Source organism: Triplophysa rosa, linkage group LG12, assembly GCF_024868665.1.
Source record: "Triplophysa rosa linkage group LG12, Trosa_1v2, whole genome shotgun sequence".
NCBI lineage: Eukaryota > Metazoa > Chordata > Actinopteri > Cypriniformes > Nemacheilidae > Triplophysa > Triplophysa rosa.
The window spans coordinates 16,202,468-16,216,225 of record NC_079901.1 but is presented as its reverse complement, the minus strand read 5'-3'; the positions used below and the strand labels follow the sequence as shown (position 1 = coordinate 16,216,225).

General features: G+C 36.0%; 1 protein-coding gene across 1 annotated transcript; it reads left to right on the top strand.

The window, feature by feature from the left end:
- Positions 1-4,410: 4,410 nt before the first annotated feature.
- Positions 4,411-6,781, top strand: zgc:158868 (uncharacterized protein LOC791147 homolog). The gene is made up of 6 exons (XM_057348450.1): positions 4,411-4,661; positions 5,032-5,086; positions 5,243-5,430; positions 5,653-5,817; positions 5,905-6,015; positions 6,134-6,781. The coding sequence occupies exons 1-6, from the start codon at positions 4,515-4,517 to the stop codon at positions 6,245-6,247; spliced, it is 780 nt and encodes a 259-aa protein (XP_057204433.1). The 5' UTR covers positions 4,411-4,514; the 3' UTR covers positions 6,248-6,781.
- Positions 6,782-13,758: the final 6,977 nt, after the last annotated feature.

Sequence of the window (13,758 nt, the reverse complement as noted above, 5' to 3'; positions counted from 1 at the left end):
AGACATGCGAAAAACAAATTGTGTTTTATCAGTATAGTCACTAAAATGATTCTGTTGTGGAGTCATATATTGTAATATCATTAATTCACACTTTAATTTATATCAATATTTATATTTTTCTACACAATAATAAAAGAACTTCCTGAGTACAGGTGACAAGTTACAATTCACCTGACTGTATGCTGATTTTATCAGTATTGGCAAATGTTCATCATTTATTTATTTAATCAGATCACCAATAAAACATGAGAACATGAAGTCTTGCGTAGCCTTGCGGAGGACTGAAAATGGCCCAGTCAATATAGACCAGCGTTCATTAATGTTTAATGAGAAACACGACTGGTGATATTTTTAATACTGGATAAAAACCAGGGAAACTCGGTACTGTTATGCTGCAATGCACCATTGAAGAGATCTTATCTTTAAAAGCAGCATACAGGTTTTGAGGGAAGAGATTTTTGTGGGTGTTTGAGGTGTGTATGTGTATGAGGAATGCTGCCAGACTAGTCGGTACGCTCAGCTTTTAAGACATTCCCCTGGTTCTTCTACATCCCTCAGCAGGTTACCAGACCCAAACCGTCAGCCTCTCAGCTGCCTACCCGGCTTTCCATTGGCTTTAGCTTTAAGACAAAGAATTCTTGAAATGGTATGATTGGCCTTTGACTTGTCACACAACATGGGCCATGGCAAATATGAGTGTGTAGTTTGAATGCATAAATGTAAATGACAGTGCCCTGCCTAGTGTGGATATGGCGGGTTGTAGTGGAATCTAGATGGGTGTCCACCTGTGCATGACCTGTGGACATTCCCTTCTACAGGAAAAATCTTCTTTGTGACTATTTTCACACATAAGACACATCACCAAAGTTGTCTAGCATTCTGGTCGAGTTGTTTATCATAGTCCTTTCAGTGACTGGCAGGATTGTAGTTGGTATGATTGAGGTAAATGAATATTGGCCTCAGGCCTCCCTTCTGAAATTGGAGAGCTCTAGCCGGAATGTGAGACGTCACCTGGTCACCATGGTTACATGTCTGTATCAGCTCTTTGTCCTAGTTTGAGAGGAAAGGCTGTTTAGTGTTCCTCTCTGTGTGCATGTGGTTGTGAAAAGGTATGAGAGCAAGAAACATGCATTAATGTGTTTTGTGTCTAGAAGTCGTTTAAAACCAGTACTTAAAGTAAATATGTAAAGGAAAATTACTGTGTAGATGTCTCTAGTACTTTTTTGACCGCCAGTATGTTTGGCAACAAAATGGTCATCATCTGTGTATGTGTGTTTAATCGAGTGCTTTCAGACAGGTTCATTCACCAAACCACCCTGCTGACAAAAGTACTTAAGTTCTGCCACCTAGTGGCCAAAATTATTTTATACCTCTGTGTTATGTCTACCTTTCTGCAGCAGGCTATGTGCAGACACTTTCGGAATCCAGATCAATTTACAATGCATCTGAAAAAATATATGAATACAATAAATTCCTGAAAACAGCTTTAACTATGTAACTTTTATTTTGAAAATAAAATATTTTTTTGCGTTGCCACAAATTATTCAAACCATTAAGCTGTGAGGTTAAGAAAAGAAGACAGATATTTTCATTCCGCTGCACATAACAGAGTAACAGTGAAATTACATATAAGCATGTTTTGGAAGTAGTAGATGTATTCAACTTTTAGCTTTTGGTTGTTTGACTGAACAGGGCTTTTGTGGACTCAGGGAGGGATTCATTAAAGGTGGCACTCGGTAAACATTTACAAAAACCTCAGAGATAAAATATCTGTTACTCCCTATATTTCTCCTGAGACCCAAGGAAAAAAGTTTTGTTGAAATTCGTTTTCGTGTTTTGTGCTAAAACAAATGGAAAATAAATATGTTTTAATGTCCACTATAGTGTAGCCTACATTGTACTGTATATCTGTGGTGTATATCCAAACATTATTCTCAATGAAAGATATAACAGAATTATTTGATTATACTATTTTAATTAGTATCTGATTGTATCTAATTTGTATATGAATGTGTTCTTGTTGTAACATGTAATAAAAAGAAGTGTTGTAATGGGAATAATAATTGGCAACATTTCAGAATATCTTATATTTCATATTTATATTCATATATAATTAATTTTGTTCACTTCTCCTAAATTGCTGGATTTACATGCTTTACGTCCGGTGTCCATAAGGTGGACATATGAAATCAATAGTGTTGTAGTCGAGACCACCAAGACTGAGACCAGAGGGTGTCGAGACCAAGACTCATAATAAAATAATAATAGAAGTAACTTGGGTGATTTATTGTGCGGAAATGTATGTGTGATGTTTTATGTTCCATGTTTTATCACCCACCTACTGTAACATATTACAATTTTTATGCAGGTAAAAAATCCAACAACTAAACATAAAAAAAGGATAAATACCCAATATCAATTTAAGTCGTGACCTTCAATAAAACAAAACATTCAGTGACTTAATTAGTTTCATTGCTTTTTTATCTAATCAATAGCAAAATAGCTTTGTGTTTCTCGGAAATGCACCTAAGTTCAGATTTGTTCTAGATTTGTTTGGGACTAGCCAAAATAGAACAAAAACTTGTGCTAAATTGTGTATAAAACATAAGTGATTTATTAATTCAAGGTTTGTTGAATAATTATACAAAATCAATATCACATCAGATGTTATAAAGTAAAAAACAAGATCTCATACTTACGTACCTTTTTTGCAGTCACATCTCGGATATTGTGGGCCTTTGTGTGTATTCATTTTGTTGACAGATTTCTTTAAGACAATCCCCCATTCTTCTCTTACCAGCAGTAAGAGTAACAAAAGTAACAAATCAAATAAGGAACAAGTGGTGAATGCTTTTAAAGCCAGAAGTTTTACATCCAATCACATGAATGATGTTAACACATAAATCAGACAATGCACCAGCAATGTAATTCGACAGTTGTGGTCTTGACCGGTCTTGAATTAAAATCCCGAGACCACTAAGTCTGAGACCAAGACAAGACAGAGTCCAATGACAGTCGAGACCGAGACAAGACCAAGATCATCAAAAAAACAAGACCAAGACCGGTCTCGAGCACTACAAATCAATGTCCTGTTTGTTGACAGAAAGTCGTATTTAGATTTTTTAAAAACCATAACAATTTAATTAATGATTTTTTTTTAAAAAAATTCATTGAGATTTCATTGCAAAATATTATCATATTACCATAAGAGTGCCTCTAAAAACTCAGAATGTGCTCTACCACTTAAAACTTAAAACATGTATGGTGTCAGAGTAATTCATTAAACATATTGTCCACTACAGTGGACTAAATGCTACGCTTGGGTCTCAGGAAGATAATGTGTTATAAATCATGTGATTCAACTTCATCCCCAGGTCTGATCTTTAATGGCTGCATATAGCAGAAAAGAAGCAAGAGAAAGAACAAAAACTTCAAGAATAATTCTAAAATTTGAATAATACATTTTTAATAGTGTTATTTCATATGCGTGCCTGTGCACTATTTGCTATACAAATGATGTGATCACAGTATTTACTGCTCTCCACTGTTTCAATTGTAACAAGTCATTGTGACATTAAAACTTGTTGGGCAACACAAGGCTGTTTTTCGTGCTGTAAAAAGAGTGCATTGTAATATACAGTATTTCTGACGTAGATCTATTTTTTATGTTATCACATTAGATACAAGACCATTTTCAAGTGTACGTTTAACACAATTAGTTTTTAGTTATTCAATAATGTGTCAAATAATGTTTAGTCAATTAGTACAATTATTTAAAACTTTACAAAAAACTGTTTTACAAAAACAAAACAGACTCTCAAATAAGACTTTTAGTTCTCTTGTGGTTTGCATGTTTAACTTCCTTATGTTAAACACATATTTTCACATCTTTGTCTTACCCTTGTCTGCGGTATGTCTGAAAAAAAGCTTTTTTTGTGTTGTAATTAAAACATCTTTAGTGTAAGTATGCGTAATCAACTAATAAACTTTTTTATGTTTTTTTCATCAAGTCAGACAATTTTCCTGCTTGAAATGTATATAATAAGTTCCTGAATCTAATGGTCATGTTGCTTCTGTTAAATTCACGCTGTCCAAACAAGCTCACTGAAGTTCCTGCATAACTTCACACTTTAAAATGATCGTCTAAAAAGGGAAGTTCAGAAAGCTGGCATGACATTTCTTTCCAATGCACTGTAGATTATGTTAACAGAAATATTTTCTCATTTGTAAGCTGCATTGCTCATTTGTAAGAAATTTAGGATAAAAACTCTGATAGATGTATATGTAAATGTAATGCAAATATTTTCCTTCCATCTAAAAACAAGCGTTGCAGCCTGGGAGGGAAGTTGTGGCACACAGTAAACATTCACAGACCTTCAAAGAGTTAAAAGACTGATCACTCCATAACAACCATTTACTCCCACACGTCATGCATACACACTTACATACATGCACATGCATTCCATTAGAGATAGGGTGTAGTGGCAGGTCACGAACTGAGTCTCTGGCTGACAATGGCATGTAGAATATGTTACAGTGTTCTGGTGACTGGATCAAACCGGGGAATTGGATTTGAGCTTGTTCGCCAGTTGGTTGATTCACCTTTGGGTCCAGTTAAGATATTTGCTGGTTGTAGAGACCCAAACGGACCAAGAGCACAGGTAAGAAACAAGAATGTCAAACATGTTTTCAGGTTTTCATGTTTCATGCTGTTTACAGTAAAGTTTCATTTTAATTTGATGTTTTTTATATGCCCACAAAATGTTATGATAAATGTCAATGCAATAGATGTTACTGACATCTGTGAAAGAGATCGTATTGACATTTGTGAAACTTGAAATGTTTTAGTTTTACAAAGAAAACACAGATGACTCACTGTCACAATGCCCAACCAGTTGGACAACTCGGCCATTACTGTTCCTGTACTGTAGATTAATGCTGGATTATGACACTCAGATGTGTCTGTAAAATGTGTCATTCAGTAATGATTTTTTTACATTCCTTCTGAGAAGCATTTCCAATCTGTTTCAGGAACTCCAGGAACTAGCTCAGAAGCACCAAGATGTGATCACAGTTGTCCAGCTTGGTGAGAAATTCACAACCAAATCAAATAGTTTATGACAAATTAATTTCCTACATACAGTAAGTGAATTATCATTTATTCGATACAGAACTGTGTGAATATTCTTTTATTGTGATGTCATGGTGTGTTATTAAAGAAATGTTCTTTTTCTATCTTTAGACATTGGTTGTCCGGCTAGTATTACAGAGGCCTCAAAGCTGGTGGAAGCTAAGGTGCAGGACAAAGGCTTGAATCTGATCATCAACAATGCGGGCGTGAATATACCAGGATCACTAGCAGACACGGGAAAAAGTACGATGGTCGACGTGTATACAACTAATGTTGTAGGACCCATGATCGTCGCAAAGGTGGGTGCACCGTCAAAGACCCCATTTACATTCAAAGCTCTTTTTAATACTTTTTATTTATTCGAAATTTGCAAAATCCAGAGACAAACATAAAGGGTGACTAATAATAATGATTTATGTAAAAAATCAAATCAAATCACAAATTATGGAGATACAAGGTTTCTGAATGAGAGCGGTGTTGTATTTGTATAAATTCTTTCAATGACAGCATTTCTTTTTCAGGATTTCCGCCCTCTCCTATGTAAGGCTGCAGCTCAATTTTCTCATCAAACCAGCATGTCTTGCAAAAGATCCGCTATCATCAATGTCTCCACACTACTGTCTTCCATCACCATGTGCCATGAAAATTTCTCCCAGGCTCCAATGTACCCCTACCGAGTTAGCAAGGTACCCCTGTTCTCTTATCTACTTGCTGATATTTCTTCATTTAGTACACAAACTACAGTCGTATTGAATTCCTTCATCTCACCCCAGGCTGCACTAAACATGTTAACACGCTGCTTGGCAGAGGATTTAAAAAATGATGGCATACTTGTTATGGCCCTCCATCCAGGATGGGTTCAAACAGAGATGGGGGGTTCAGAGGTAAAGCCTGAAGCAAAACCTGTCCTTTAAAGTTTACTTTTTGCTTGTTTTCACACTTCCCTTTTGGCTTACTTTCACTGGCATCATCACATTTGTCATTTTCTCATGGCACCCTCAGGCTCCCCTGACAGCAGCTGAAAGTGTCAGAGGCATGCTGGGAGTCATCACAAACCTCACAGAGAAAGACACTGGAACTCTTTTAGATTGGAAAGGCAATAGCATCCCATGGTGATTACTCAATTCGTGTGTCAGTTACCTTATGTTTAACATACTTTCACATTGTTGTCTGTCTGTGGCTGTCTTATATCTGAGGCATATCTTTCTGCTACAAATAACATTTTATACTATACACGATGTAATATGATCACAGAAGTCTGTAACAGTAATGCTGAATGTGTATTGCATTTGCAGTCGTCACATTAAACTGTGTGTTATGTAAAAGATAAAAAACACTTTGTAAAAAATGCTTTATTTCACCATAATTTATATTTGTGTTACAGAATGCACACACTACAATGTCATTATTATGATAAAAGATGCAAAAAAAGAAAGCAAGATAAGGTGAAAATGAAGTGTCCATTAAAATTCCAAAACAATTGCCATTATGACTAAATGATTTAAATTAGAATTTAGTTAGGAATTGGGTTAAGATGGGGTGGAGATTAAGATGTTTGTTTGACAGGAATTCATGCTGTCCCAGGAGGACCAAGAAAAATGTAGATCCAGTAAAACATCTTACTTGGCAAAATCAAAGTGATTTTTTTGTCTTTATTTTGTAATTGATTGACATATTTATTATGATTTTGTTCTTGGTACAACAAGTTGTGTAGACTACAATAAGGAAACTGAATTTGTTTTTCCAACTCAGGCGGACGAGCACGCACAGAGCGCCCTCTAGTGTACAGTATCACACATTCAGAGCAGCTTGAAAGCTTCCGCTTGCTTGTTATCAGTAAGCATGTGGATACAAAAGTATAAGGTACGTTATGGTTTGTCGAGCATGTAATCTCAAATCGAGCTATTTTTACTCTTCGTCTGACTTAATTCTTAACTCTGCTAAGAAAGCGCGTTATACAATAACAAAGAAACAAAGGTAGATCGATATAAGTAGCCCGGTTCAATTGTCCCCAACACAGAATCAGTGGCCCATCCCGTTTAATTGTTCTGTTTAAAGGGTGAATCTTAAAAACACGTCAGGGTCAAATATGTGTGTGTGGCTATTAAGCTCAGATTTATTAAAAATGTCACAAAACAACAAAATCGTTTGTTTTCTTGATTTATGCGACCAAAATCAATCAAGCTGACAAAATAATCAATGATTTCCCATAGTAAGTGTAGTGATTCGTTGACTGGGTCGTTTTATGTCATGTTGAGGAGAGAACTGGCTGGTGTGCCCAGTTGATTTTTCATTAACTATCAGCTGCTTCGTGAGGTACTCCCACTTGCCCTGTAAAAAAAAAAACACGGACAGGAGGGTTTAGTTTATTTCAAACTAGTCGAAAGTAAAAGAGGTGGGCACGAGCAGACGCTTATGGACTTCGAGGAGGGTCAGCGCTTTTTTATGAACAATAAACGCGCCACTTTATTACATTTTCTCACGTTCACGTGTAATTCTTCACAGGGTGAGTCGCTTGGATATACGAATACTCTTAAGGTAGGAATTCCTATAAAGTATAGCAATTAGACAGCATGTTATGAGCATTTTTTATTTGAAAAAGTATTTGATCAATGTATGTTTTGGTATGTCAACGACGTATATCTGTATCCGTAAGGCATTTTAATTTGCATTCATGTCTCTGATTTGTTTGACGTATCTCATTTTGACATAACTCGGGTGGTTCTGTAGAGTGTTTCTCTTTTCTTATCGTTTATCATCACTCGTTTGGTGCCAGGGAGAGTTTTGTGCCAGCCTGGGATATTCCCGATATTCCCCACCTATCACTCCCAGAATCAAACAGTTGTCATGGAAACCGAGAGTTTGTTAGCTTATAGAAACAAATATTTGTGGTGAAAATGAAAAAAGATATACAAGTGATCACGTTTGTGTTTTAAAGTGAAGACAAAATTGGCAAAGATTGTTTTTCACATTGTGCATGTGAAATAAAGTTGCTTGCTTGTGAACAGTGTTGGGCAAGTTACTCTGAAAAAGTAATTAATTACTAGTTACTAATTACATATTCAATAGGGTAATTAGATTACTGTACAAATTACTCTCTCCAAAAAGTATTTAGTTACTTATTACTAATTACTTTCTATATCCTATATCAACCTTGATTTGTTAATTGATTCAAGGATAGACATGAAACGGCTCTTTTAATTCATTCAAATAAATACTATAAAACTACATAAAGTAGTATTATTAACTGACCAAAGCATTACAAATGTGAGAATTATACATTAAAGCACATATTTTAAAGTTAGACTTAGAATTTTGATGTCAGTTCCACTATTTCACACACATATATTACACAAAGTATTTAGTTTAATTACATCAAAAGTAACTGTAATTAAATTACAGAAAAATTAGAGTAATCCCTTACATTAATTTTCAAGGGAAAAGTAATTAAATTACAGTAACTAATTACTTAGTAACTAGGTACACCTAACACTGCTTGTGAATACACGGGCAATTCACTGTTTTAATATTAATATTGCAATCGCCTATTCTCAAAACTGTGGATTGGTTTATAGGTTTCTATGGTTTATCAATATAATCATACAATTTTTACTTCATTTGGATGCCATTGAATTCAAAATGGTAACTAGAAACATAAAGATTGTTTTTCATTGTAGTGTGTGGAAGGCATATTTGTGTAAAGTTATCCTACATGAGTATTTACTTCCTTGAGAATTAGATATAGTTGCAGCTGATATGTTACACTGGTACGGTATCTCTCCTGAAAGTGTTTTGCACATATGCATTCCAGAACTTGTGATTTGTGAAAACAGTGATTGCTTTCTTCTGGCACCTTTGAACACTTCTCTTCTGCTTTGGTTCACCGTGTTTTTCTTCGTTTGTTCATTGACTCCTTTTAAACCATTAAGTAATTTTAACAATTTAAGTCATTAAGAGATTATTGAATATTTACTGATGTTTGAAATGCGCTCAGCAAAAAGCAGCTCTACCCCTCTATCTGTACAGAATGAGGTGGGTCTGGTGTGTTTGTTCAGTGGGCTCCTCCTCATACAAAAGTCAGTGATTGTGCAAGTACATTGACAATAAACACAGTAGTTCAAGTGTAATTTGAAATGTAAGAAGTTTAACTCGGCTAACACAAAATATGCTTAAATATAAACCTTTAATGCTCAAAGTTGCTTTCAGTATTTTGTCTGTCAAATGTGTTTATGTAAATGTGTAAGAATGACGGCCTCCCACGTGCAAGACGGTATTGTATATGTTGTCAATTTAGATGACAAAAGTCAGTGACATGATTTATTTCATGTGCATGATTTAGTGTAATGTAAGTGTACATTTACTGTTTAGTTGATACATTTAAGTCATTAGAAACAAGGGAGGTAAACAGATTGAATGCTTTTCCTTCTCTTCTCTGAACAGGAGGAAGTGATTTGGCCCTGGGGATTTGCTTTTTATGTAAAATCTCATGGTCATCCCCACCCCCACTCAAACACACACACACACACACACACACACACACACACACACACACACACACACACACATATATCAATATGACTTTTTTTGCCTTAACGTTATAGGAAACACTTTGTCAAGGCTGCAGCTGAACCTTTAAACTACAGCTTTTTACTGTAGGGTTTGGGAGACCTTTGGCTGTGGACTTGTCACTTTGGCAGCTGTTCGAGGAGATCTTCTCTTTGACCTCGGTCTTGTAATGGTCAGCAGAAAACAAACAGCAGTGAAGGGAAAAAACAGGAGCGTGACACATTACATGTAGGTCACTAGGACCAGAGCTGTGTTTAACTCTCTAAATTAAAGAAACGTTATTTTCCCCTTCCGTTTGTTCTTCTCACGCTTTTATTTCCTCCTCCACGGTTTTTGTTGACTTTGTTACACATGCACTTTGCTTTTGATCTCAGTCCATTCCTGCATGTTCCATACTCTAACAATAATGTGTAGCGCGTGAAATTCCTTTGCATGTTTCTTTGAACATGCTTTAAAGTGATAGTTCTCCCAAAAATGAAAATTCTGTCATCGTTTACTCACCCACCTTCAAAGACGATATTTTGAAGAAAGTCCATAACCGAACAGCACTGGCCCCCATTCATATGGACAGGGGGTGCAGTTAACAACATTTTTAAAAATATCTTCTTTTGTGTTCTGCGGAAGAAAGAAAGTCATAAAGGTTTGAAAAGACATAAGGATGACTAAATGATGCCAGAATTTTTATTTTTGGGTGTAGTATCACTTTAAGTTTTGTGTGCATTTTAGGGTTAAATTTGACATCATGTGTCTAGAATGTCTAAAAGAATTGACCACATTTTTAAACGCTAATGTGCAGTAAAATATCCTAGTAGTTCTAATCACATTTGTAAAAAAATATATTTCCGCTAATGATGTTATTTATTTTATTTATTTAATGTGTAAAGGTATTTATTATGTTTTTGTGTCTTATACGTGCCGGTTACTACACCGAGAATATTTTCAATACAGGACCAAAGAGAACAACAGTTTAAATGGTTTAAATAATGTACTAAAAAATGACCTTTGGAAGACCTTCATCTAAGTTTGAGTATGCCCATAAATGCTTCTGGGATGTAAAAAAATATCTCATAAATAAATCAGGTTAAAAAGTGTCTTGGGAGTATGTAATGCAGAGATATCGACAGGTTCTTCAGTTAAGAAGGAATTAGTGTCCATGCCCGTAGTATCATTTGAACACATTGAGCTTATACATTCATAGTAAGAACTGTCAAAACCAAGAAAATAAAAAGGAATATTGCAATATACATTTGTGAGAAAAGTTGGCAGGAAAATCCCCATTGTGCGAAGCAGATAGAGGGATGGCTGTCGGTGGTTACCGAGCTTCTTCCTTCCACGTCAACTTTGTGTAGCAATTTGAGCCTTTACGGTTTTAAAGAACAAACCAGAAGCTGATTGCGTTGTAGTCTGTCTCTAGTCTGATCAAACATGCAGTGACAGAATTATTTGGCATAGAACCTGATCTGTTAACCCTTTAAGGTCAGTCATTGGCTTCACCAATATTGCAACATACTATGAGACTGTTTCTCAGCGATAAAAATATCCCACACGGTCATTTGTTTTTGCCCTTGTTTACCAAGTCTGAAGTTATTTTGTTCCATACAGTGTTTCAAGTCTGAGTTTGATATAAGACACGTGACAGAATCGAACTTTGGAGTGATGTGTGGAATACAATGACAGGAAACATTTGGTCATTTTCCCTCTGCCCTGCACTGTTTATAAATGTCTGCATTGGCCTGAGGCTTCCTGATAAAAGGGTAGGTCGGAATCGGACAATGACTAAATACTGCCGCTTGAATTCACTTGAAAATGACCAGTAGCCCTTTTTGATCCATGTTAAAGTACGAAAACACCATCAAATGGAATTATTAATGGAGAAAGAATTTAAATCTGTCAAAGACAGATTTGACAGATTGTCCAGCAGGGATAGTTAAGTGTTTCACAGGCTATCTGTCTGCTGTTTTGATTTTGTTTTACCCCATGTGCCGAGTAAAAGATAAGAAAGGCCTCATTCACTGCTTTAAATGGGTAGTTGACAAATAATGTGTCCTATGGTGTGACAGCCAAAATATAGAAAACAAACTGTTATTTATATTAAAATAGCATAAGATTTATTTTCATTGTTAGTTTTTTTCAAATTTTTTGCTGTCACATTTTGTATTTGTCAACTATCCATGTATAAAAACAGCCAAAACAGTTTAGATGTAAAGTTGTAGATAAGCCTACTGACACTGATTGATGTACCAGTGAATGAATTAAATGGTCTGACAAATGGCGATAATCATGTAGATCATGTTGTCCAGTGGAGGGCAGTGTTGGCTCTGGTTTATCTTCATAGTTATTGGCATTAGAGGGAGGGGTCATGAGTCTCATGATTGTCATATGGTTATATATTTTTTCATATTCATGCTTTTCAGGTCCATTTCTTTGTTGTTTTGTTAAAAACAACTACACAAACTGGTAAAGAAAAACATTCACAGAATGTGCGTTTCTTCTTTGCCTTTTAACCAGATCTGAAACATTGTCCAGTCCAGTTTTTACATTTTTACTTTTACTTATTTTTACAAATAACTTTTGTCAGTATGTCTGTGTTGTTATTCTTCCTGTGTCTCGTTCAGAGCCAGTATGAGTCAAGAGCCAGTATGAGTCAGTGCGGTATGTCACATTACCAGCCATGTGGGGTCCTTGCAAAGCTCAGCTGTTTTATGGGTGTGACAAGTGGAAAGAGCAACAATCAGGATAAAAAGCACCTATGGTAAATGAAAACAACTACATCAACACAACACCTGCCCAACACAGCTATCATAATGAAAGCTTTGTGGAAGAGAATGAGACGTGCTATTGTGGGAAAAGAAAGATAACATTTATATCTCTCTCTCTCAATTTAGTGGAGGGTATTAACATGTATATGTAAATATGTAACATACAACAGTTATACCTCGCCCGGTCTAGAAATACTGATAAAAGTAAAATTCAGCACACTTTTTTAAAAGTAAAATATTTTTTTGTGTTATAAATAAAAAATGTGTTAGCATTCTGTATCATAGTGAAATTATACGTCAGTTTTACAGTTGTACAGATGTAAAAGTCAAGTTAAACTGGCTCTTAAAATGTGCACCCTATGTCATAAGTGTAGACATACTGCATCTGTAATTTGTTTTGGCAGCTTTTTTCCTCACATGACTGCCATTTCAGTCAGAGAAATGATCAACATTGGCTTCATAGGGCATTGTAGCTCAGAGTTAACAGGAAACGCCTCATCAGAAATGGTCCCAGAAAAAGACAAATTACAAATTTGTTCTTTGTTTTGCCTTCCGTTTACCACAAAACTACATTATTTGGAGCCATTTCAGCGGCTGACGGGTTTCTAAATGCAGAGTGAAAGAGGAGAAATAAACTGAATATGCAGAGCGTCTGTCTGGACGTTTAGTTCTCTTTTCTTTCTCTGCAGAATGAATTCAAACAAGTGGCTCAGCTCATGCTAAAAGAAACAATGTGCATGAGCTCATCGGCAGCCATGATCTTGCATACTCAATGCAGACTTTGCTTCTACTTTTCACTTTCTCTTTCATTTCAGCCCCCCACCCCCTCATTCATTACCATCACTTTTCTCAGGATAACAGACACTCTGCAGTTTCACTACTGTGAATAGGAGCATTAAAATAAGATCGAGGGAGAAACCTTTTGTTGGAGTTTAATTACCGGGCTTGGATCAGGACCACGCTCCACATGCTTGGGTTTGGGGCGCTGGCTGCGCTCCACACGCCCACCGCAGGCCCGCTGTCAGTGTCCAATTCTAGGCAGAAGTTTCCTTGTTACGGAGTTGTGACTGGGAGTCTGAATTGGGTGTATTGTGAACTGAATGGTGATGTGTTTGATATTAGGAGGTGTTGGTATTAAGAGGAGGGGCATTGTCTTCCTAGGGAGAATTTTAGTGGACAAAAATTGGAACGCGTATGAATACGCTATGACTAGAGAATACCAGTGCTAACATATAGCAGCACTGACTAGCATCTTTAAAGGGACAGTTCACCCAAAAAAGAAAATTCTGTCATCATTTACTC